The following is a 27,323-nucleotide window of genomic DNA, read 5'->3' as shown; positions in this document are numbered from 1 at the left end:
GATTCTCGTATCACAGGAATTTTGAATATTCATATTCTAATGTTTGTTTCATTTCAACAATCTATCACCAAAATCACTGTTTTTGTCTTACCTGAAATGAAGTAATAGGATATATATTAACATGGGCCTCATTCCATCGCTGCCCTTTATTCCCACTTGAAGACCACAGTGGATTCTCGATTTTTGTTTGTCCTTTCAAACGGAGATAAACATTTAAAACACCTAAAAATAAAAAAGATTGTATTTTGCATTTGTTTTTGCTTCAAATTTGTTTCTCTTTGAATACTATGGAAGTTTGCAAACATAATATCTCAGTACCCTGTACTGTCTTCTCCAGTCTTCCCCTTTCATTCCTTATCTTGCTTTTATGACATTTGGTCTCCTGAAAATAATCTCATCGTAATTCCTGTAATCTTTTAATATTGATTTATATAACAAAATTGACTTTGCAGATATGGTTACAAATCTGGAGCTGCAGCAATTATCCAGGTGGGCCCTAAATGAATCACAAGTACCTTAAGTATAAGACAGAGGCACAGGGAGATTTAACACGGAAGAGAAGGCCAGATAAAAGCAAGAGATGGTACTCCATTTTGATGGAAGACAGGGTTAGAAGCTACAGAATACAAATGGTCTTTTAAACTAGAGAAGGCAAGGAAATAGATTCATTCCTCAAGCCTCTATAAGGAACCAATCTTGCCACCACCTTGAGTCGGGAACCTTAAGACTGATTTTGGGCTTCTGCCCTCTAGAACTGGAGGTAACAAGCAGCAGTGTTGAAAGAAAGAAAAAAAAAAAGTGCTCTAGTAAGTTACAAGAGCAAGAGAAGACTAATACAACATTGTAATCATGTGACTGAATTGCCCATACTCTGATTCTACTATTAATTCTTCATTCACTCTATTTGAAAATCAAAGGTAGATAGTTTTTGTCTTAGGATTCTACAGATCTCTAGTAGCAGTTTCATGTCCTGAAAACAGTAATGATGTTGTTGTTAAGTGCTGTTGAGTCAGTGCTGACTTATAACAACCATGTATAGGGTTTCCAAGGAGTGGCTGGTGGATTTGAACCACCAACCTTCTGGTTAACAGTCTAGTGCTTACCCTACAGCACCAGATAAGGACTCCTATAATGATAGTGAGGAAGCTTTTATTAAAACTAGATAAAATATATTTAAAAACTTACAAAAATATATTAAAAACAAGAATTCTCTTAGAAATCCTATGAAATACTATTATTATCCCCACGCTATAAATGAGAAAAAGGAGCTCTGGTAGCGTAGTGGTTACAAATCGGGCTGTGAACCTCAGGGTCAGCAGTTTGAAACTACCAGCTGTTCCGCGGGAGAAAGATGAGGCTTTCTGCTCCCGTAAAGATTTACAGCCTTGGAAACCCTGTACAGGGTCGCTATGAGTCAGAACTGACTCCACGGCACATAACAACAACAACATAAATGAGAAAACTTAGTGTGATAGAGTAATGAGGTTGATACACATCATTAAAAAAAAAGAAAAGCAGAGTCAGAATTTGAAAACAAAACCTGTCAAAGACTATTTCTTAATCTCTAAGCAATTGACATTTTTAATAGATGACCCTTTTATAAAAAAATCACTCTTGGTGGTGGTGGTTATATGCCATGGAGTTAGAACCAACTCATAGTGACCCTGTACAGGGCTTCCAAGGCTGTAAATCTTTACGGAAGCAGAAAGCCTCATCTTTCTCCCATGGAATAGCTGGTAGTTTCAAACTGCTGACCTTGCGGTTTGCAGCCCAATTCATAACCACTACGCTGCCAGAGCTCAAAAATCACTCTTACTAAGGTATAATTTACAAGCAATGATACTTTCACATTTTATGTGTACAGGTCATTAACTTTTAACAAATGTGAACTAAAGTACAAATAACACTCTCTCAAGATATAGCACACACCTGGCTCCCCAGAAAGTTCCCTGGTTTCACTTTGCAGTTAATTTTTCCAGCCCCTTTCCCTGTGCCAGACAACTCCTTAATGTGAATAATATACTCAACTGGTGATTTTTTTTTTCCTTATCTAGAATTTCATATCTATACAATTATCTATATAAGTATGTACTTTTTGTGTAACTGGCTACTTTCCTTACAATAATGTCTGTGATATTCCTATATGAATATATATATGGCACCAGGATTGGAAAAAGACTCATTAACAACCTGTGATATACAGATGATACAATCTTGTATGCTGAAAGTAAAGAAGGTTTAAAACACTTACTGATGAAGACCAAAGACTATGCCTTTAGTATGAATTATACCTCAATGAAAAGAAAACAAAAACCCTCCCAACTGGATCAATAAATAACATTGTGATGAATGGGGAAAAGACTGAAGTTATCAAAAATTTCATTTAGCTTGGATCTATAATCAACATACATGGAAGCAGCAGTCAAGAAATCAAATGACCTATTACACTAGACAAATCTGCTAACCAAGACCTCGTTAAAGTGTTCAAAAGCAAAGATAACAGTTTGAGGACTAAGGTGGGCCTGACCCAAGTCATGGTATTTTCACTTGCCTCATGTACATGTGAAAGTTGGACAACGAATAAGGAAGACTATAGAAACCCTATGCATTTAAATTATGGTGTTGGAGAAGAATACTAAAGCATCATGGACTGCGCCAGAAAAACAAACAAATCTGTGTTGGAAGCAGAATAGCCAGAATGTTCCTTAAAAGCCAGGATAGGGAAACTTTGTCTTTCATACATTGGACATGTTATCAGGAAGAACATCAGCAAAAAAAAAAAAAAAAAAAAAAAAAGGAAGGCCCATAAAGAGATGGATTGGCACAGTGTCAGCAGCAATGGGCTCAAGCTTCACAATGATTGTGAGGATAGTGCAGGGCCAGGCAGTGTTTTGTTCTGCTGTGCATGAGGTCACTAGGAGTTGGAACTGACTCAATTGCACCTAACAACAGCAAATGAGTTATAATAGACTTGATGTCACATGTTGTGGATTGATGGTGCTGTGGGCTAAGTGCTGGGCTATTAACTGCAAGATCACAGGTTTAAACTCATTAGCATGCATCTCTTGGGGAGAAAGCTGAGACTGTCTGCTCCCACAGACATTCAGAGTCTCAGTAAGGAGTGGTTCTACAGCATCCTATAGGCTCACTATGAGTGGGAATCAAATTAGTAGTTGTGGACATTGTTGTTGTTTAGTGTCGGTGAGCCGATTCCAATTCATAGTGACCCCGTACAGGGTTTCCAAGGAGCAAGTGGTAGGTTTGAATGGTCAATTTTGCGTTTGCAGTCCAGTGTTTATCCTACAAGGCCATATCAGGGGTTTAAAGTGATGGTAGTGGGTTTATATATTTTTCAGTTTGCAAATATACTTTGCCAGTTATCATGTTTACATTTTTAACTATTTTCTTGTGACAAAGATATACATTTTCATATAAGTTTAAACTTGAATTATCTCAATTCCTGCTAACTGAAGGCATACTTGTGAAAAAAAAAATTTTTTTTTTTACTAGGATTCAAGAACACAAGTTGATTTCTAATTAGGTTTCTGGAGACCTGGTGTGGCACTGTGGGCTAATGCGTCAGACTGCAAAGTCATCTGAACTGCAAGGTTGGTGGTTCAAGTTCACCAGCTGCTCTTTGGAAACCTGATACAGGGTCGCTATGGGTCGGAACCAACTCAACGGCACTTAACAATAACAAAAATTAGGTTTCTAGGAGCATACTGACTCTGTAGGATAAGCACTGGACTGCAAAGCACAAGGTCAGTGGTTTGAGACCACCAGCTGCTTGGAGGGAGAAACATGAGGTTTCTACTCCTTCAAAGATTTGCAACCTTACAAATCTTGTACAGGGTTGCTATTCATGGAAACTAACTCTATGGCACTTAATTACAGACAACTAGGTTTCCACCACTGTCTGTCAGCGTGGCATACTGATAATGGTGACATGTGTTGCTGTGATGCTGGAAGCTATGTGACTGGTATTTTAAATACCAGTAGGGTCAAAAATAGTGGGCAGGTTTTAGCAGAGCTTCCAGACTAAGACAGACTAGGAAGGAGAGGCAGACCACATCTGAATGGTTGTTGTTGTTGCTAAGTGCAATCAGTCTGTACTATATGAGTTTCTGAAGAGCCGCTGGTGGGTTTGAACCCACTGAGCAAGTGGTTATTATTCCATTGATTATTCTATAGTGCCATACCAGGTCTCCAAATCAGCTGCTGAAAACCATATGAATTCTAGTAAAACATTGTCCGATATAGTGCCAAAAGATGAGCCCCTTAACTTGGAAGGCAGTAGGAAACTGCTGCCTCCTCAAAGTAGAGTTGACCTTAGTGACATGGAAGAAACAAAGCTTTTGAGACCTTCATTTGCAGGTGTGACACGATGTGAAATGAGAATAAAGAGCTACAAATGTTCATTCATAATTGGAATGTGGAATGTATGAAGTATAAATCTAGGAAAATTGGAAGTAGTTAAAAAATAAAATGGTATAAATAAAGATTGATATCCTAGGCATTAATAAGCAGAAATGGACTGGCATTGACCATTTTGATTCAGGCCATCATATGGTTTACTATGGAGGGCATGACAAGCTGAAGAGAAATGGGAATGTATTGATTTAAATATAAAAAAAAAAAAGCATTTCAAGATATATCTTGAAATACAATGTTGTCTGTGATAGGATAATATATAAACACCTACAAGAAGATCACTTAAAACTAAAGAGGAAGAACTAGAAGTTGGAAAATAAGAGCATGGTGACAGAAACATTGGAGATCACAAGGTAGAATTTAGCAAGGTCAATGACTTATTCATTGCAAATACCTTTAGTCAACAACATAAATGGTGATGATACACATAGACCTCACCAAACAGAATACACAGGAATCAAATTGACTACATCTGTGGGGAGAGATGATAGGCCTGGTATCAACTGTGTCAAACACTATCCACTGCTCACATTTAAATTCAGGATGAGGTTGAAGAAAATTGAAACAAGTTCACTAGAACCAAGTTATGACCTTGAGTATATCTCACCTGAATTCAGAGATCATTTCAAGAACAGATTTGATGTATTTAATGACTGAAGACCAGATGACTTGTAGAATGACATCAAGAAGATTACACAGGAAGAAAGCAAAAGGTCACTTTAAAGACAGAAAAGAAAGAAAATGAAAAAATGGATGTCAGAAGAGACTGAGCATTTCCGACATCCAGAAACCCCTCCCCCATGAAGTTAAGATGTCATGTGGAAGCAGGAGCCGCACCTCCCAGTTTGCCTCAGATGACAGCTGCCCTTGTGCCAGGGGCTCAGGTACAACAGCCAGTAGCTGCCCCAGGGTCTGCAGTCACCTCACCCACTACTACCCCTCTCCTGGCTCCGCACCAGGCAGCCAGGTCTGATGGCCCAGGTGGTGACCACAGTGGCTGACATGGCTGTGGGCTCTATTGTCTGGCACACGCTGGGTCACACCATCACTGAAGGCTTCAGTAGAGGAAATACTGCTGAGCCTGCAACAAGGCCTGGCATCAGTTACCAGGAGCCTCTGGGAACCCAGCCAGCATAACAACAGCAGCAGTAGTTTGGCCCTTGCCACTATGAGAGGAAAGTTTCTAGAGTGTGCCCAGAGCCTGGGTGACCTCAAGCACTGTGAGGGGCTCACTGAGGTGTGGAAGCATTGCAAATTTGCAAATGAATTAGCATAACTGAGAAGTTCAAGTTGGAGAAATGGAAACTCATCTTTCCTGACCAAGTCAATTTAGCAAAAACTATGATTGATAGTGACCATACAATGTGTACAAACACCAGTTAACCCTCTCCTCATCATTAATAGCCCCCTTGCTTCAGAATCACCATGGAGGAGGGTGTTGAAATGGAGTTAAATTTGGGATGAGGCAAAAGTTTGTGCAGCCTCTTAAACTCACTGTGTAAGGAACTGTTTAATGTAATAGTTTGAAGTAATTAGAACATAGTTATTTTCTTCAAAAATAAAAAGAAGAAACTCTGAAACTTGCTCTTAAACAAATAGAAGATGCTAAAGTAACAGGGATAAATGATGAAGCTAAAGCTGAACAGAAAATTCAAAGGACAGCTCAAGATGACAAAATCAAGTATTATAATGAAATGTGCAAAGACCTAGAGATGGAAAACCAAAACTGAAGACTACACTCAGAATTCTCAAGCTAAAAGAAGTGAAGAAAAAATATATGCTTCAGATTGCAATACTGAAGGAGTCCATGGGTAAACTATTGAATGGCGCAAAGATTATAAAAAGAAGATGGAAGATGCAGTCAGTGTACCATAAGAATTGGTTGATGTTCAATCATTTCAGGAGGTACCATATGATCAACAAGTAATGGTATTGAAGGAAGAAGTCCAAGCTGTACTGAAGGCATTGGAAAAAACAAGGATCCTGTAACTGATGGAAACAAATTGATATGGTTCAACAAATTGAGCATTTCCCACATCCTGAAACCCCTCCCCTGTGAAGTAAAGGTGCCATGTGGAAGCAGGACCCACACCTTACTCATCTATGTCAAGATATTTGTAAGACCAACTGATTAGAAAATATCCATTCGTATCCATTACAAAGAAAGGTGGCCCAACAGAATGTTGAAATCATAAAACAATATCATTAGTATCACATGCAACTAAAATTTTGCTGAAGATAATTCAAAAATTTTGCTGAAGATAACTGCAGCAGTACATTGACAGAGAGCTACCATAAATTCAAGCTTGGATCAGAATAGGACATGGAATGAGGGATATTGTAGCTGATATCAGATGAATCTTGACTAAAAGCAGAGAATACAAGAAAGATGTTTACTTGTGCTTTTCTGACTATGCCAAGGCATTAGACAGTGTGAATTGAAACAGCTATGGATAACACTGTGAAGAATAGGATTTCCAGAACACTTAATGATGCTCATGAGGAACCTGTACAGAAACCAAGAGGATGTTTTTCGAACAGCGCAAGGGGGTACTGCATGGTATAAAATCAGGAAAGGTGTGTGGCAGGATTATATCCTTTCACCATATTTTTTTTATCCGAGCAAATAATCTGAGAAGTTGGATTATATAAAGAAGAATGTGGCATCAGGATTAGAGAGAGACTCATTACCAATCTGAGATGCGCAGATAACATAACCTTGCTTGTTGGAAGCAAATAGAAGCTGATTAAGGTCAAAGAATATAAATTTCAATATGGATTTCACCTCAATATCCTTACCATTGGACCAATAAATAACATCATATAAGCATAGAAAAGATTGAAGGTGTCAAGAATTTCCTTTAAATTGAATTCTCTATCCAAATTCACGAAAGTAGCAGTTTGGAAATCAAATGACATTATATTGGGTAAATGTGCTGCAATTGAACTCTTTAAAGTGTTAAAGAGCAAAGATGTCAATTTGAGGTCTAAGGTACACTAGACCCAAACCATGGAATTGTCGATTGTGTCATATACATGTGAAAGTTGGATACTGAAGAGGGAAGACAATAGAATAATTGATACATTTGAGTTGGAAGAATATTGAAAGTAGCATGAACTTCCAGAAGAAAAAATAAATCTATTTTGGAAGAAGTACAAGCAGAATGCTCCTGAGAAGCGAAGATGGTGAGACTTCAGCTCTGGTACTTTGGACATGTTGTTAAGAGGGACTGGTCCTTGGAGAAGGACACCATGCTTAGAAAAGTAGGGAGATCAGTTAAAAATAGGAAGACTCCAACAAGATCTATTGACAGAGTCAGCAACAATGGGCTCACACATACCAACAATTGTGAAGAAAGTGTAGGACCAGGCACTATTTCATTCTGTTGTGCATAGGGTTGGTTGCTATGAGTCAGAACTGACTTGAAAGCACCTACCAACAACAGAAAATTAGGTTTTGAATAAATTAAATGAACATATATAATATATAAGAGAAAACAAAACACTGTAAATATAATTGATTGAAATAAATTATTTCAAATATTTAAAAAATGAAGTAACTTATTCTTACATACATAGTACTGATTCCATTCACTGTCATAATTAATGAGTATAAACTATTGATTCACTGGTTTATGTGAGAGATGATAAAAATAAAATTAATATAAAGAAATTATTTCAAAATTTTTATGCAGCAAGTTTTCAGTTCTTACATTTATTAAAGATAATTCATTGCTAAAAGTTACCAAACACCAGTTGTCTATTAGTTTGATATACTGTGGTACCTTGTGTGTTGCTGTGGTACCAGAAGCTATGCCGCTAGTATTTTTAAATATCAGCAGGGTCACCGATGGTGGACAGGTTTCAGCTGAGATTCCAATCTAAGACAGACTGAAAACCTTTGAAATAGCAGTATAACACAGATAGCACCAGAATATGAAATACTGGAACATTACAAATAGCAACAGAGTACTGTCAGATAGAGTGCCAGAAGATGAGTCCTCGGGTTGGAAGTCACTCAAAATACTACTTGGGTAGAGCTACCTCCTCAAACTAGAGTTGACTATGATGATGCAAATGGAGGAAAGCTTTCAGGACCTTCACTTACTGAAAGGGCACAATTTGAAATGAGAAGGAAGTGCTATAAACATTCATTAGTAATCAGAACATGGAATGTACGAAGTATGAATCTAAGAAGATTGAAAGTTTTCAAAAATTAAATGGAAGACATAAAAATCAATATCATAGGCATTAATGAGCTGAAATGGACTGGCACTGGCCATTTTGAATCTGACAATCATATAGTTTACTATGCCAGAAATGAAAAATTAAAGAGGGATGGTGTCACATTAATCATCAAAAACAACCTATCAAGATCTATCTTGAAGTACAATGCTGTCTGTGATAGGATAATATCCATATGTCTACAAGGAAGCCCAGTTAATACCATATTATCCAAATTTACACACCAACCACTAAAGCCAGTGCTGATAAAATTAAAGACTTCTATCACCTTCTTCAGTCTGAAGCTGATCAAACATGCACTCAAGACGTAATGATAATTACTGGTGATTGGAAAGCAAACGTTGGAAGTAAAGACAAAGGATCAGTTGTTGGAAAATATGGCCTTGATGACAGAAATGATGCTGGAGACCGTATGATAGAATTTTGCGAGAACAATGACTTATTCATTGCAAAGACCTCTTTAAAACTACATAAAAGACTACTACACACATGGGCCTCACCAGATGTAATATGTAGAAACCAAATTGACTACATCTATGGAAAGAAATGGTAGAAAAACTCCATATCATCAGACAAAACAAGGCCAGAGTCAGACTGTGGAGTAGAACATCAACTGTTCATATGTAACCACAGGTTGAAGCTGAAAAAAATTAAAACATATCCATAAAAGAAAAATCTGAACTTGAACATATCCCACAAAAAATTGAGATCATCTCAAAAACAGATTTGATGAATTAGACACTAATGACTGAAGAAGAGAAGAATTGTGGGATGACATCAAGAACATCATACAGGAAGAAAGCAAAAGGTCATTAAGAAGACAAGAAAGAAGACCATATTGAACATCAGAAGAGACTCTGAAACTTAATCTCCAACATAGAGATGCTAAAGAAAATGGAATAAATGAGGAGGTAAAACAACTGAACAGAAATTTTCAAAGGGCAGCTTGAGAAGACAAAATCAAGTATTATAGTGAGATGGGAAAAGACCTGGAGTTAGAAAACCAAAAGGGAAGAACAAATTCAGCATTTCTCAAGCTGAAACAACGGAAGAAAAAAGTAAAGGTTTGAATTGTAATATTGAAGAATTCTGTGGTCAAAATACTGAATGACACAGAAAACATCAAAAGAAGATGGAAGGAATACATAGAGTTACTGTGTGAAAAACAAATGGTTGATGTTCAGCCATTTCTGGAGATAGCATATGATTAAGACTCAATGGTATTCAAGGAAGAAATCCAAGGTGCACTGAAGGCATTGACAAGGAACAAGTCTCCAGGAATTGATGGAATACAAATTGAAATACTTCAACTAACTGATACACCATTTGAGGCATACACTAATCAATGCCAAGAAATATGTAAGATTTACATAAGTATTACTTACTCAACAGATTAGAAAAGATCCATATTTGTGCCCATACCAAACAGAGGTGACCCAATGGAACGTGAAAATGATAGGACAATATTGTTAGTATCACATGCAAGCAAAATTTTGCTAAAGATAATTCAAAAACAGCTGCAACAGTACATTGACAGAGAATTGTCAAAGATCCAATGCAGATTCAGAGAGGATATGGAATGAGGGATATCACTGATGACATCAGATGGATCCTGATTGAAAGCAAAGAATACCAGAAAGATGTTTAGCTGTACTTTGTCGACTATACAATGGTTTTTAACTGTGTAGTACATGATGAGCAATGGATAACACTGTGAAGATTGGGTATTTCAGAAAACTTAATTGTGCTCCTGAGGAATCTGTAATATAGACCAAGAGGCACTCTTTCGAACAGAATCAGGAAGCACTTGATGGTTTCAAATTAGGAAAGGTGTGAACTAGGGTCTTATTCTTTCACCGTACTTATTCTATCTGTATGATAAACAAATAATCTAAAAATCTGGATTATCTGAAGAACATGGTATCAGGATTGGAAGAAGACTCATTAACAATCTGCGATATGCAGATGATACAACCATGATTGCTGAACGCTAAGACTTAAAATACTGATGAAGATCAAAGACCACAGCCTTCAGAATGGGTTGCACCTTAGTGTAAAGAAAAAAATACTCACCAATGGACCAATAAATAACATCATTATAAATGGAGAAAAAGTTGAAGTTGTCAAAATTTCATTTGGCTTGGATCAACAGTTAACATGCATGGAAGCAGCAGTCAAGAATCAAAAGATGTATTGCATTGGACAAATCTCATGCACAAGACCTTTTTAAAGTGTTCAAGAGCACAAATATCAGTTTGAGGACTAAGGTGTACCTCACCCAAGTCATGCATGTGAAATTTGCACAACAAATAAGGAGAACCACAGAAGAACTGATGTATTTGAGTTATGGTGTTGGAGACGAATATTGAAAGTATCATGGATTACCAGAAGAACAAACAAATTTGTGTTGGAAAAAATGCAGCCATAATGTTCCTTAGAAGTCAGGATGGCGAGACACTGGTCTTTAGACATATTATCAGGAGAAGGTTATCATGTTTGATAAAGTTAAGGGTCAGCTAAAAAGAAGAAGACCCCAAATGAGACAGACTGGCACAGTGCCAGCGGCAGTAGGCTCAAGCATTACAAAGTTTGTGAGGATGGTGCAGGACTGGGGAGTGTTTCATTCTCTTATGCATAGGGTCACTCTGATTCAGAGCCATTTGACTGCATATAACAACAACAACAATAAGCTACCTAAACTTATTTTCAGATTATTTTATCAACAAAATTAGAATTTGTGATACAGATGAAAGCTATTCAGGAGAAGCTTGAGTCAGCAAAGCTGATTCAGCAAAATATTGTAGTATTATGGAGAGAAAATTCAAAAGTGAATATGATGGATTGTGTTAATAGTCTTTAAAAGTAATTTTAAATCCTCAGAGACTCTGTGTTTATCCTTTAGTTGGCACCAATACATATGAATTCAGTCATCTCTAAGGATTATCAAATGCTATATAGTTCCATAATACAAATTTGAAGTAGGTAAGCAAAACTTAAGCAGTTGTATTCTTTCCCTTGGTTTCCTCTTTTTCTCTTTTGATAATTACTCCTCCAGAGGCCAGCGTTAGATGCTGGAGAGGACTTTGCTCCGCTCTGGTGCTTACAGATTGCAGTAAAAAAGACAACATGTTGAAATAGCTAGATCAGACAAATGCACACAGACCAAAGTTATCAGTAGCGAGGGGAAGAACAGGAGCTTTGGGCACAGAGTTTCTGTTTGGAGTGATGAAAAGTTTTGTGAAATAGTGGTGGTAGTGGTGTGCCGTGGAATCGGTTCTGACTCAGTGACTCTGTATAAGGTTTCTAAGTTTGTAAATATTTACAGAAAGCCTCATCTTTCTCTTTGGGAGTGGATGATGGAGTCAAACTGGTAACCTTCTGGTTAGCAGTCCAACACATAACCCATTATGCTATCAGGGCTCATTGCATGGTAAATGCAACAATGCCACTGAATTATACACTTAAAATAGCAAAGTTTATTTGGTTAAAATGGCAAACTTTATTAGTATGCAAATGTATCACAATAAAGTTTTTGCTTCTTAAAAACAACAACAACAAAAAACTACACAAACTAAATATTCTGTTATCTCATGAGTAACAGCCAACATTTATGGCATGATTAATATGTTTATTAATTTTATTCCATATAAATTTATTCCATATCAATTGCTGTGTAATATGTTATAATCTATGAAATTATTTATATTTTAAGTTCTAATCCATCCTATAATATCTATGTTCCTATGAGTCAGAATCAACTCTATGATAGTGGATAATTAGCTTGTTATCTTCTTTCATCATGTCCTTAGCATTATTTTACTATAAATACATATTGTAACATTATTTATATTTTTTATAAAATATTCATGTGATATCAGCAACAGACACATTAATTTTAATTTCAAATTTTGTGAGACATGAGGATGTGCTAAAAATACCTGGCTCCAGACTACATCTATAAATACTGGTAGGTAATTGTTAGAATCATTTGTTCTACGTACACATACAAAATGGGAAATTACAAAATCATTATTCTCTGCTTGAATAGAAGTGGATGCATGCATTGATTGATATTATTCTTCCATATATAATTGTACTGACACCTTAAAAAACCTTCCATTCATTTTCTTCGTGTATTATCATTCTTTCTTACTTGTACCCAGACAAATTTGTATACTGTTATTGTTAAGTGTTGTCAAGTCAGTTCTAACTCAGAGACCTTGTATAGGGTTTCCAAGTAGTGGCTGTAAGGTTTGAACAGCCAGCCTTGCAGTTAGCAATCCAGTGTTTATCTTAGACTGCCAAACTAGGACTGCAATTTGTATGGTGGTATGGGTTGGTAGTTATGTGCTGTGGATTCCGTTCCTGTGCAGGGTTTCGGAGATTGTAAATCTTTACAGGAGCAGAAGGCCTCATGTTTCTTCTGCAGAACAGCTGGTAGTTTCGAACTGCTGACCTTCAAGTTCACAGCAGGATTCATAACCACTACGCTACCAGAGCTCCTTATGCCCAATACATTGTACTGAAAAGTGACAGTTAGTTGTAAGGATGGCACATGAATGGGCAATGTTTCATTCTGTTGTGCAAAGCATCACTATGAGTCAGTACCAACTCAGTGGCCACTAACAACCTTTGATTTTAATGCTGATTTTCTCATTGTTTATGCCCCTGTTCACCCATACCATGTGACTGTTGTGCATTTTGATGTATATTATTTTTTGACTTTTATTTTATTCTTTACTACAAATAGATGATAAAATATTTAACAGTAAAGAAAAGTTTAGTATAATTCTTTTTAATCTTCCAATCTTTCATAAAATCCAAAATACCACTAGATATATACACCCTACTGAACAGATATGAGTGAATTTATTATTAATGGATAAAATACTTGTCATAAATCAACCTTTATTTTGAATTAAATTGGTTGGAAAGATTAACAGACTGGATCAGAATCAAAAATAGCTATTCCATTTGCTTACCATTCACTCAATTAATAAAATAATATTGTCTATTACACTAAAAATGAGACTACAGTTTGAAAAACAACCTTTCTCAGACAATTCCTATCATCAGTTCTGTTGAACATCCTACCTTTCTCTATAAATTTTCTGAGGGACCATCATCAATGAACAATTGAATATGAGGAAAATAAATTTATAGGGGGCTCCTGGTGTGGATAAGCCCTAGATCACAAGGTTGATTTGCACCCCAAGGTGGTGGTTCAAACTCACCAGTCATTCCTCAGAAACCCTGTACAAGGTTGCTATGAGTCAGTACCAACTCAACAGCACTTAACAAGAAGTTTACAGATAGTTTGTAATTCAAACCTAGACACTTAAAAGGTAATTGCATTAGAGATTATACACAAGGATGCTTCAAAAAGTTCATGGGAAAAGGGAATTGAAAGACATTGGAATTTTTCCAGGAACTTTTGGAAGCCCCTCATATAGTCTTAATGTAGGGTCTGTAGTTGTGGTGGTGGTTATGTGCTGTGGAGTCGATTTTAACTCATAGCGACCCTGTACAGGGTTTCCAAGGCTGTGAATATTTATGGGAACAGAAAGCCTCATCTTTCTCCCGTGGAACTGCTGACAGTTTCGAACTGTTGACCTTGAAATTAATAGCCCTATTTGTAACCACTACACTACCAAAGCTCCTTGTAGGATCTGTGGCACCTATCTAAATAGATATTTTGATCATAATGGAATCATGACTAAATTCTATCTACCCCTGAAAATATGCATCTACATTTAGCAAAGGGGTTATTATCTTCCACCTACAGCATTATTCCCATAATTATGACATTTGCATTATCAATACTAAACATGAAAAAGTCTTCAAAATAACTATTGACTGACGGAAAGAGTAGCTTGATTTATTGACCATCCCACTGTTTGGTAGCTATTTTCTGATATTTAAATGGAGAACATTAAAAAATCTCATCTTGGTCACATGGGAGTTGTCTTTTGGAAGAAACTTAATCTTGAGAATTTATCAGAATTTGACTATGCTTAATTTTGCATATTTATTCTACTAAGATTCTTCTATAGTCATGAAGTCAAATCTCTAGAAGAAGATTTTATCTTCATTCTCCTGCACCCCCCTCAGGCAGAACTGTCTCTCATACCATGTCTAACTCTTGGAAACAAATCAAAATACTTAAGTAGATTTCCTATTTGTGGAATATATTCATGATATAAGCAAGCAATTTGATGTTTATAAGCTCTGACCAGAAGGAATATCATTTTGGATTCAAATGAGAACAGAAGTTAGACCCCAAAATTCATACAAAAGAATGCCACCCTTGTTGTGGTACATTATTTAATGTCTCTCATAGTCTTTGTAAATTCCTACCAAATGACTTTTTCTTGATCAGTCTGGGCAAGAGATGGTGAGGGATGATGCTGATGGATTATATGAATCATCTGATTGTTAACTGTGATTGAAGGAGAGGTGGACTAATTCCAAATTATTAGCCACAGAAAGCCTTGTGAATAGCAGCGAAACACTGTCAGATAGCAGATAATACAAACTTTCTTGCTGAAAGTGAAGAGGGCTTAAAATATTTACTGATGAAGATCAAAGACCACAGCCTTCAGTATGGGTTGCACCTCAATGTAAAGAAAACAAAAATACTCACCACTGGGCCAAGAAAAAATATCACAGTAAATGTAGACAACATTGAAGGTGTCGTCTTTGACAATTTTTACATTTTGCATGGATCTACCATCAACACTCATGAAAGCAGCAGTCAAGAAATCAAACAATGTAGTGCATTAGGCAAATCTGCTGCACAAGACCTCTATAAAGTGCTCAAGAGCACTTCAGTTTGAGGACTACAGTGTGCCTGATCCAAGCCATGATATTTTCAGCAGCGTCATATGCATGTGAAAGTTGGGCAGTGAATAAGGAAGACTAGAAGAATTGATGTATTTGAGTTATGATGTTGAAGAAGAATATTGAAACTATCATGGACTGCCAGAAGAACAAACAAATCTGTGTTTAAAGAAATGCAGCCAGAATGCTCCTTAGAGCCAGATGGCCAGACTTTGTCTCATACTTCGCATATATGAACAGGAGGGTCCAGTCCCTGGAGAAGAACATCACTGTTTGGTAAGTGGATAGACAGCGAAAAAGAGGGCGGCCCCCAACAAGATGAATTGACACAGTGGCAGCAACAGTGGCCTCAAGCTTAGCAGCAATTAGGAGGATTGTGCAGGACTGGCCTTTGTTTTTTTCTGTTGTGCATGGGGTTGCTATGGGTCAGAATTGACTCAAGGACACCTAACAATAACAATAACAACTTCCCTAATAAACCTCATAAGTGTGAGTATGGTGTTTGTGTGGCCATTACAATGATTTATGGGACCCAGATGAGCAGAGTTTGTCATGGGAGGCATGGTTGGTAGCATTTTCTGTGCAAGTCTTGCCTATATCTCAGATAAAAAGATTTAATTCTCATTCAGTTTTTAAAATAATTTAATCTCTTATTAAATGAATTAAATACTTTAATGCTTAGTAAAGGTTACCTGAGATATCTAATTAAGAAGGAAGCTTATATAGTATTTTTGACACTATAAATCTTTAAAGGAGCAGAAAACCTCATCTTTCTCCCATGGAGTAACTGGTGGATTTGAACTGCTTGATTTGTGGTCTAGTTCATATCCTACAATGTCACCAGGGATCTTGCTAGGAGATTGTTGTTATTATTAAGTGCCATTGAGTCAGTTCTGATTCATAGCAACCCTGTAGAGATTTACGAGATCATAAATTTTGACAAGAGCAGAAAGCCTCATCTTTCTCCCAAGGAGGGTTGTTGAGTTCTGTTGACCTTGTGCTTATCAATCCAATGCTTATCCTAAAGTGTCACAGTGCTCCCTATAGGAGGTCAATTATAAATTATTTGAAACTGTGTTTCTACATTAAGTAAAGTCATCATAAAGTGACATATTTGGACCACAATATTTTAGCTTAAGACATAGATTTTATTCTCTCTGGTATTTTGATGTGTTAATATGTGAATTTTTCATTTGAACAACTTTTACATATTTATTAAAGTACTAATTGAGGCTATTGCCCATTATGATACATTAGATTACTTTTATAAAGATAAATTCCTTTTTGAATCGCTAAGACATATGTGAGGCTTGCTTCCTTAATGCTTCAGCTGCCAGAGTACTGAGATGCAGTTCAGATTACAGTTCAATAATTAACACTTTTGAATTTCATTTTTCTCCCAATCTATAAGGTCTTTGTGAAACGATCATTTACTTAAACTCATTTAAGTTATCAATTCCCTTGTTTTGTTGTCCTACTAGTCAAAATCCTACGCAGTTTTAATTATTTTTCTATCTAGTGAGTATTTGCTGTCGTAGAGGATCAGATATAAAATAAATCATGTTCTGGTGTAGCACACTATAGGATAAGCCTAACCATAAGATCTGTGTGGTTCAAATCCAGAAATCATTGCTTGGAAACCTTGCACAGGGTTGGTATGAATCAGAACGGATTTTATGTCACTTAGCAATAACAACAATATGTTCAGAGAGCTTAAAAAGTAGCAGAAATCTATGTGACAAATGTTATTGTATTTATACATATCAGGTGCTAGGACGTAAAAACAAAGGAACAGGAAGTATGGGGACAAGCTTCTGGAGATGTGGTTGAGCTGAATTTTGAAGAAAGGATAAAAGTTACATATATGAGTAAACGGGACAAAGGTAAAGTTTATTCTGTTATACAATTTAAAAATTGTTAACCCATTTAATGAATATTTTAGTTTGCAAATAAGTATCTATATTAACAAGGCACTGTTTCTGCCCTCACCAAAACACAGAGTTCAGTAAGACAAAGGGTTAATTAAGCCTGTGAAGAGTCCCCAGAAACAACACAGCTTGTTTTGGAAAACTACAATTATGGCTAGAACAAACTACGAAACTACCCCAAACAAGGTTTTATTTTTTTCAGGGGAGAAGGAGGTATGGCATATATCCCTGAGGTTCTTACAATACTGGTCTTAGAGAATGATATTTAACCTGCAAAATATAGGCAGCAAAGAGACAGACTATTAGGAGGCTAAAACAGTTCTACCATGTTCAAGACATGAGGGGACTCAAACTAAGCAATACATTCTCAAACATCTTTCAGAACTCTGATCACTAATCTCTCTAAACATATCGATATCTCCAGTTGATTTTTGCCCCCATTCACAACTCTCCTAAAGCTACATACTCTTTGAACATGCAACTTCTGTTTCTATTTCACAGAGAAAACAGAGGTTTTTAAGAAAAGAACTCTCGCATGCACTTGCTGTTCTCACATCTAGGAATGTATCAGAAGACAAATTCGTACTTAATTCTCTTTTTCCCACTTAGTGGAAGTGGCATTAGTTCCCCTTTAGACTGATTCCCCTGCCAGGACTCTAAATTCCCATCTCTTCAGGAAACCAGCTTCCCTTTCCTTCATCTTTCAATGCATTTATTCATTCTAACTAGTTTTTTTCCTTTTATAAAGGCCCTCCCACAACCTTATCTCTTCTTCACCCTCAAGATTTACAAAAGAGAAAGCTTTATTAATTAACTCCATTTCTGTGCCATCCATTTGATCTAAAGTTACATTAATTTTTAGATCTAAAACTTTATTTGACCATTACTTTCAACTTCAATGATTGCATTCATAAGTGCCTTTTGTGTTTTTTATCTTTAATTTCCTGGTATCATATGATGCTTATATCTCACATTTGTCTTTTAAGAAATAAATGAAGTCTATATTTTACTAGTTTTTAATAAGCTTTTGTCATATGCATTGACCTCATATGAGATTCAGTTTCTGTGCAAGGATATTAAATATTCATCAATTCATCAAGAAATAAAATGACTACTAGAAATTACAGGAATGTTAAAATTTTCTTATACTAATGTCATTAACCAGCTCTTATATCATATACATGTAAATCAAGTTATTTTAAAGCTAATACATTATAGCTTTCATTTGAAAGTATATTTTTCCCTTCCATCAATTTTGAGAGAGAGATTTTTAACTAACAAGAACTTATATGTAAGTATGTCAGACAACTTCTAAGCTGCCTCCCAATAATATCCTACTTCTTACATCAATATTGGTATTAGTTGCCCTCTAGTTAGCCACTGGCTTATGGAGAACCCACAGCACAATAGAATAAAACAAAACCTGACGTGGGCCTGTGCTATGCCTGTGATTGGTTGCCACCAGACCATTTTGTTCTACAGAATTTTCGTTAGTTAATTTTTTGAAGAATATTACCAGGCCTTTCTTTTTCTTTTTTTAAAAATGTCTTATTGTGAGTTATATGATAGTTTACATTGGAGAACATTAGTTTTACATTCATCCTATCGTATATTGTTTCATTGCCATGGTTATAATCCCCTCCATCCATCATCAACCAACCAAAGGGTATACCCTGACAGCCTGTCCCCCTCCTCCCTCCATCTCCGTGTGAAGTGCCGGTGAGTCAGTTCCGACCCATAGTGACCCCGTATAAGGTTTCCAAGGAGCAACTGGTGAGCTTGAACTGCCAATATTGCAGTTCAGTCTGCTTTGCAGTTGGGCGCATTAATGCACAGCGCCACACCAGGACTCCTCAATTACTTCATGGTGGTGGCTTTGTGCCATGGAGTCAGTTCCGACTCATAGCAACCCTGTACAGGGTTTCTGAGGCTATAAATCTCTACGGGAGCAGAATGCCTCAGCTTTCTCCCACGGAACAGCTGGTAATTTCGAACTGCTGACCTTAAGGGTCGCAGCCTGATTCGTAACCGCTATGCTACCAGAGGCTCTTAAAATTCAAGTCAAGTCAGTTTTTAATCTAGATTTACAATAGAATTAATACAGTTTGTAAACTTGTGACCTTAAATGCCACCCAGGTTTACAATTGAATGAGAGTCTGGGAATTCAAAATACATAGACAGAAGGTTTCAATTAAAGAAAGCAGCTTATCTAGAACTGATTTATTATTTAATATCTGGATAGATGCTTTTGCCTCAGTTTTAGTAAGCAGCATTACTGTGTCCAGCTGAGCTGAACCTAAGTGACAGTCCTTATACCCAACCGCAAATTTTCAACCATCTGGTGAAACACAGTAATACATGCATTGATGCTGCACTGGCACACAAAGGGTAAATGTGTACAATGAAATGGAATCATATCCTCTCTATTCCATCCCCAAATCTTCAGAATAAAAGTAGCACAAAGTCAACTGGGAATCTTTTGACTATAAAACAGATAAGTATTTAAAAATGAGAAAAGCACATTAAAGCTATTTTGAGGCAACATAAATATGTAGACATTTAGAAAGAGTGACAAGCATATACTATTCCTCTAAAAGTAAATTATAATATTGGTCTTGATATTGGTTATTTAAAAATGATTAAAAACTATTCCAGAGCCAATGTAAATCTGAAGAGGAAAAGAAAGTCCATTAGATATATTCAACATAGGGATTAAGTAGTATATATGTATAGAAAATGTCATTGTTAGGTACCAGTGAGTCCTTTCCCTCTCATAGTGACCCTAAGCACAACAGAACAAAAGGTTCTGCACCATCCTTACAACTGTTATGTTTGTACCCCTTGTTGTTATCACTGTGGAAATCCATCTTGGTGGGGAGTCTTCCTGTTTTTTATTTCCCTTTCATTTACCAAGCATGATGTCCTCCTTAAGGAATTTGTTATTGTTCAGTGACCTTGAGTAGGTTCTGACTCTTAGAGATCTGGTGTACGGTTTCCAGTGAGCAGCTGGTGGGTTTGAACTGCCGACCTTGTAGTTAGTTCCCTGTCCAGTGTTGATCCTACAGTACCACACTAGAAGTCTCTCCAGGGATTGGTCCCCCCAAATACTAGAGAAGTTTTGCCATCCTCAATGCCTGCAGCACTTTTTCCAGGACAGACTTGTTTGTTCTGGCAGCCCTGGTACTTTCAATATTCTTTGCCAACAACATAATTGAAATGTATCAGTTCTTGTATGTATTTTTTTAAATCTTTATCCAACATTCACATGCATATGAAGTGATTGAAAAGACCATCTTTTGGGAAAGGAGCACTTTAGTCCTTAAAGTGTTTGTTCTTTAACAAACTAAAGAGAACTTTTAGAACAGATTAGCCTAAGGCAATACATCATTTTGTTTCTTGACTGCTAATTCCATTAGCACTGATTGTAGCAAAATGAAGTCTTAGACAACTTCAATCTTCTTCATTCACCAAGATGTTAGTTTTTGGTGCACTTGTGAAGATTTTTGTTTTCTTTACTCTGAGGTGCAATCAGCAAGAAACACTGTCGTCTTTGATCTTCATCAGAAAGTATCTTAAGTCCTTTTTGCTTGCAGCAAGTATACATATCCACGTGTGGTGCCATGGGTTAATGTGCTGGACTGTAAAGTCAGTTTGAACCTCAGTGTTGGCAGTTCAAGTTTACCAGTACAGGGTCACTATGAGTCAGAACTGACCCAACGGCACTTAACAACAACAATTCTACTTTTATAGTAAATTAATAACCTCATGATAAATATGATAGCTTGTTCATTGTGTAAATAATTGGTTTTTGTTCATAGTTTATGCCATAGTAATCCTTAAACTACCTTAACTGCTTTAAGGTTTTTTTCCCTGTTTATATTTGTTTCTCATTGATTTTTATTGACTCTTACAAGATTTTTAAAAAATCAAACATTTTATCATGTTTCATGCACTATGTCCTTTAACAGGACAGTGGTGCTTACTCTTAACAATTTATTTAGGTCACTGCATACTAAAGGTTGGAGTCCTTGTGTGGTACTGTGGGTTAATGCACTGGACTACAAAGTCAACTGAATGGCAAGGTTGGTGGTTCAAGCTTACCAGCCACTCCTCAGAAACCCTATACTGGGTCACTGTGAGTCAGAACCAACTCAACAGCACTGAACAACAACAACAACACTAAAGGTTGTAGTTGTGACTCATTGGATAAGCACTGAACTTAAAACTACAAAGTCAGTGGTTCAAGTCCACCAGCTGCTCCTCAGGAGAAAGCTGAGGCTTCCTGCTGCCATAAAAGATTAGAACCTCAGAAGCCCTACACAGTGTCATGAGTTGGAACAGACCAGAGGGTACTTAACAATAACAAATAATAGGTGAAAGTAACACAGTTACTAAAATATATAAAATTCCCAATACAGAAGTGTCTTTATTAGTTGATGGCATTTAATATCATCTTAACTGTCCATATTTTATTTCCTCATTGTTGTTGTTGTGAAGTACAATTGAGTCAGTTCCGACCCAAAAATATCATGTATAGGGTTTCCAAGGGGCAACTGGTGAGTATGAACCACAGACCTTGTGGTTGAAACCAATTTTGCAGGCCAGCACATTAATTCACAGCACCACACCAAGACTTCATTTCCAGTGCCTTATTCTGTTCTGTGTTCCTAGCTGCCCTTTGGAAGCACATCCTCTTACATACTCAGATGAAATGCTTTCCTTGATGCTGAAACACTGCCTTTTTCCTCACTTAGACAAAGATCTACAATCTCTTCTTCGAGTTCTGTGGGCTAAATACGTTTCACTATTCAATATTTTATCTTACTTTGCAAAGGTAATAGAGCAAATAAGCTATATATTATGTAATAGCTCTGAGAAAGATTTAGAGCAACATTACGTAATTAAACATATAAATATCTTTGATTCAAAGAATACAAATGTTCACATTAAATGGAATAAAAACTATGAATTATCTGATGTCAATTCCGGTCTTGTATTGCTAAAAAGGAGTCCTGGTGTGGCGCTGTGGTTTAATGTGTCAGACTGCAAAGTCATTTGAACTGCAAGGTTGGCTGTTCAAGCTCACTAGCTGCTACTCGGAAACCCTATACAGGGTCGTTATGGGTTGGAATTGACTGGACGGCACTTAACAACAACAACAACATTGTTAACAAATGCAGATGAAGTCAGCACATACTGCCAAATGATTAAAACAGCAACAGTAAAACAATAACAAAAATAGCAAAAATCCAAACAAATTTTTGGGTTTTGCTGTGTTTTTGAAATTCGGAATAACACCTAAAGGATTGTAGGTATACATAATCTTCAAGTTTTATTAGGTCCACTCTCAGTGTTCACTGGTGTTCTGTATGGCACAGTTGTATGTTTACTCAATGAGTCTCCATTAAGTATAAAGTCTCTAAGGCACGGAATGATCCTCTTCAGAACCTAGAACAATTCTCTTATTTTTGTTAACTTTTATGAATTGAGTGACAGTTTACAATACATTACAGAACAGATCACCAATTTTACATTCAACTAATAATGTTGATGTAGTTAAGTGCAGTTCCCACTCACAGTGCCCCCTGCATAGGGTTTCCAAGCAGCAGCTGGTGAATATACTTCACATTATTTTAATGATTGCAGTCCTCTCAACGCAACATTACTTAAAGCATTCCCTCCCTGGGATTCTTGTTTCCATTTCTACAACTTTCCCAACCTTTCTGAGTTGTCCAGGCATTTTCATCCTCTTTGTTTAACTGTTCTTCCCCGATAACATAAACTCACTGGTTCCTAAGGTTCTGTTATGCCCAGATTTCAGGGTCCCCAAAGACCACCCAGGAGCCGTGTACCGATGCAAATACATAAGGGAAGCTTAATCAAGCTCGACGAGGCAGGTCTCTAACCTTATCCTACGCATCTGAATAGGGAAAGAGCCCTGAATTCATTGTCTGCAGGGTTTTTATAGAATTTTCAAACAGCTCAGGTTTCTCTGCTTTACAATCTTTGGATTGGTTAACAATTGGCAAACTATGAGATGTTACAGTTTAATTGGTCAGGACCGGTGGTCTTTGTTCTTAGGCTAGGGTAAAGGAAAACATCTGGCCTCTGGCCTTGAGCTGCCTGGCTATTTATACATATATCATTTTCTTGGAGCTAGAGGACGTGTTCAGGCTAATGTACAGAATGGAGATTGACCTTGTCTCTGGAGGGAACTAAAAACTGAGGCCTTGTCTATTTAAAATGCTTTCCTGAGCCTGACTAGAGTTTAGTTAAGCAGTCTCTACTAGGTAAAATCAGTTTGGTCCTTACAGTTCCTGTCTATTCTTTTGAGTTACTGTTGTCAATTTAATTCCATGTAGATAATCATTAAAAGAATATAATGCCCCAGTTTCCTTGGTTTGGAAGTTTAGGATTATGGTTTCATGGGACATCCTATTAATTGGCCTAGTAGCATGTTAAATGTTTCTGTTTTACCTCCTAGTTTGTTGTGTAGTGCTTGGTGTCTTAAGAGCTTACAAGTGGTCATCCAAGCACAACTATTGGTCTCTATTCATCTGGAACAACAGAAGAAAAGGAAGAGTCAGGAAAAGGAAGAGGATATGGAATGTGTACTAACTGCCAGATGGTGCTCAGCTACCATTACTGAAAATTGTGATAAAGGATTCTATAGAAGAATCCTGATCAAAAGGAGGAAAACACAGAACAGAATTTCAATTCTCAGCTCCAGCCTTTCTGGAGCCATGAAAGAGGAACCCCTGAAACAACTGCCCTAAGATAATGTTAAAACCGCAGACCAAAAACTTCTCCTGAAATCTTAAAACCAAGCAGTATTTAACTTAAGTAGCTAAAAACAATGTCTGTCTTGAAACTTTTCCTTCTTAATGATGATCTGTTTGAAGGACAGTAGTAATTTTTGGCATCTTACCTATATGTTGTCCATACATATGATAAAAGAAGCTGAAGCAATATGCAGTGTTCGTGGGTCCATAAGGGTTTTTGGGAGCTATGCTGAAAACAGGGCTGAGAAGTCGAGCCTTTTCACCTTCCAATCTGGGTCGAGACGTTTCAATGTACATATAAAAACCTTTAAAAAATTAAGTGTTTAAACAGTATTACTATGTAACATGAAATTTTACATCACTGAGAAGCGTTAGAGTGTTCATAGGAAGTATGAACTAAGAGAGATTTGCACTATAAGTTATGCATGTGTGTAAATAACTATAGTGGCTTTAATATGATCACCTAAAGAAGAAATGACTTACATAATTAAAGAGACAGTTGCTAACATAAAAAAATTTTGAGAAAAAATTGGAAATTTAGTTTTGCATTACCTCAAATATATTTTTAGTCTTTCAATCATATAGATTATTGAGTTATGAGAGAAAATTTATGCTTATAAACTCTGAAGATATCTAAATTATCAATACAGTAAATACAAATGTAAATGGTTTCTCTATAATCATAATAGCACAAGTATTCTCATATATTTCACATTAATAGCACTTTGTAAAGTTCAGCGCTATGTATGGCTGCTGTGAATATAACTTCTTAGCTTCATACCTTCTTTGGAGCCACTACGATCTGCATTCGGTCCTGTGTTAGGAGTATATTTTGTATTTCTTGTTGCAGTACTTTGTTTAGTCCAGTCAAAATTATCTGTATCATCTTGGGTGAATAAACAAATGTTTCCATCTTCAAATCCACAGTGAAATTCTCCTGATAACAAATTGAATTAATATAGACATTGTAGTACTAAAATAACAAAGTTCTGAAGCATTTTACAGCAGAAATAACGGAAGGGAAGGTTACCATAGTGACACAAGAGCAATAAAAATGCACAAGGTTAACACTAAACATAAATTGATTGCAATTAGAATTAAAAAGAATAATTGTGATATGCAAATCCAACTCTTACTAAATAATTATGTCCTAATCCACTCTCCCTGAAAGAGTCAGCTAACTGAAACTAAATAGACCAGGGTTTGAGTTAAGGCTGAAGAACTTTCAGTTTTCCTTTTAGAGGTACAGAAATAGCTATATTAATGCTGTCAATTGAAAATGATCTTCATTAAATTATACAACAAAAACATTATACATCAAGATGTTTACCTTGAACTTAGAATTTTTGTACCATATTTGGTAATGCTTTCATATATATCTATTTGCACAAATGGAAGTTTGTATAGAGTGAGATAGTAGGAAATTGTCTTTAAAAGTAATCATCATACATAATTTATTTGTATATAAATTTGCTGATGTTTAATACAACTAGTACTCAAATTTACACTCTAGCCTCCAAAGTCAATGATGAATTCCATCAATTTTTCAGTCTTCAACTGATCAAAATGCAATCAAGATACATTGATAATTATTGATGATTGTAATGCAAAAGTTGAAAACAAAGAGGAGCGTTCAGTAGGTCTATATTATGGCTTTGGTGATAGAAACTAGCTGGGGATCAAATGAAAGAATTTTGCAATACCAATGACTTATTTATTGCAAGTACCTTTTTTCAACAGCATAAATTGGAACTGTACATGTGGCCTTGCCAGATGAAATAAACCGCTCCTCAGAAACCCTATACAGGGTCACTGTGAGTTAGCTGACTCAATAGCACTTAACAACAAAGACTAGTTATTTTATGTGAGATAATTATAAATATTTTAAAGAAAATAATTCATAAAAAGTTTATTGGAATAAAGGATATTTTCACAGATAATTAAAATGTTACAGTCTGTATAAAGCTATCAAACTTCAAAGTATTATTAAGAGCTATATGATATCATAAAATATAATAATAATATTCATGATTTTCACAAAGATATAGAATTAAAGATTTAGTTGGTCTTGGGGTTTTCACTGTTGTCAAGTGATTTCATGTGATTCTGACTCACAGTAGCCCTGTAGGATTCCTGAGGAGTGGCTTGTCGGTTTGAACCACCAACCTGGTAATTAGTAGTAGTCCAGTGCTTAACGTACAGTGCCACACCAGGACCCTTGGGTTTTAACTACTCTTTTTTAAAATACAGCATGCATTTGGTTGAGTTTCAGATCATCATACAAATATTTCAGATATTGTATTATATGTTCTCCACAATCTTACTTTATTTTCTGGAACTTTTTCTAAATATCAGGGATGAACAAAAATGGTTATATGCCCATGGCTCCTTTTTTTCCCCCTACTTACTCTCTTGAATAGGTCAAAAATATGTCAAATGGATGCAAGGTAAATTTGCAAGGTAAATTCTCTTGTTAGTTGAAAGTTGATTTGTGGAGATAGGAAGGTTTTCAGCTTTATGGTATATATAAGGAGTCCTAATGCGGTGCTGTAGGATCCACACTGTACAGCTAACCACAAGATCAGCGGTTCAAACCCACCAGCTACTCCTAGGTAATGCAATACAGGATCACTATGAGTCTACGCAGACTCCATGGCATTCAACAACAACTACATATTCACATCTAGGATTGTTAGCTGTAGGAATCAACTTGAAAGCCATGGGTTTCATTTTTAGTTTTGGTTAGTCATATATTTTGGCTTGTAGTTTAGCCTGAGATTATAATGCCTGAAGAAATGAGAGAAAGGGTGTGGAAGGAAGGGATCAGGGCGAACTGCTGATTGCTTCTTAAGCATGATTGGAGAATATTTTTGGCAATGAATTTTTTTTTAGCTTAAAATGTCAATCAAAAGGTTTTCAATCAAAACAATCTGTAAACATGTTTATAGCAGCAGAAGATATATGCACACCAATGTTTACAGCAGCACTATTTACAACAGCAAAAAGATGGAGACAGCCAAAGTGCCCATCAACTGAAGAATGGATAAACAAATTGTGGTACATACACACAATGGAATATTATGCTACATTGAAGAAT

The 27,323-nt window shown here is 36.4% G+C and overlaps 1 protein-coding gene across 2 annotated transcripts in view; it reads right to left on the bottom strand.

The window, feature by feature from the left end:
* MDGA2 (MAM domain containing glycosylphosphatidylinositol anchor 2) overlaps positions 1–27,323 on the bottom strand; it is a 1,390,890-nt gene that overhangs the window by 14,685 nt on the left and 1,348,882 nt on the right. For both annotated transcript variants that reach the window (XM_006873307.1, XM_006873308.1), the window contains 3 exons: positions 25,008–25,163; positions 24,373–24,531; positions 92–222 (listed from right to left, as the gene is read on the bottom strand). In XM_006873307.1, the coding sequence (XP_006873369.1) occupies positions 92–222; positions 24,373–24,531; positions 25,008–25,163 (446 nt within the window). The remainder of the gene's footprint in view (positions 1–91; positions 223–24,372; positions 24,532–25,007; positions 25,164–27,323) is intronic.

This window comes from Chrysochloris asiatica, unplaced genomic scaffold (assembly GCF_000296735.1).
Source record: "Chrysochloris asiatica unplaced genomic scaffold, ChrAsi1.0 scaffold00235, whole genome shotgun sequence".
Classification (NCBI taxonomy): Eukaryota; Metazoa; Chordata; class Mammalia; order Afrosoricida; family Chrysochloridae; genus Chrysochloris; species Chrysochloris asiatica.
This window is presented reverse-complemented; position numbering and strand designations above follow the sequence as displayed.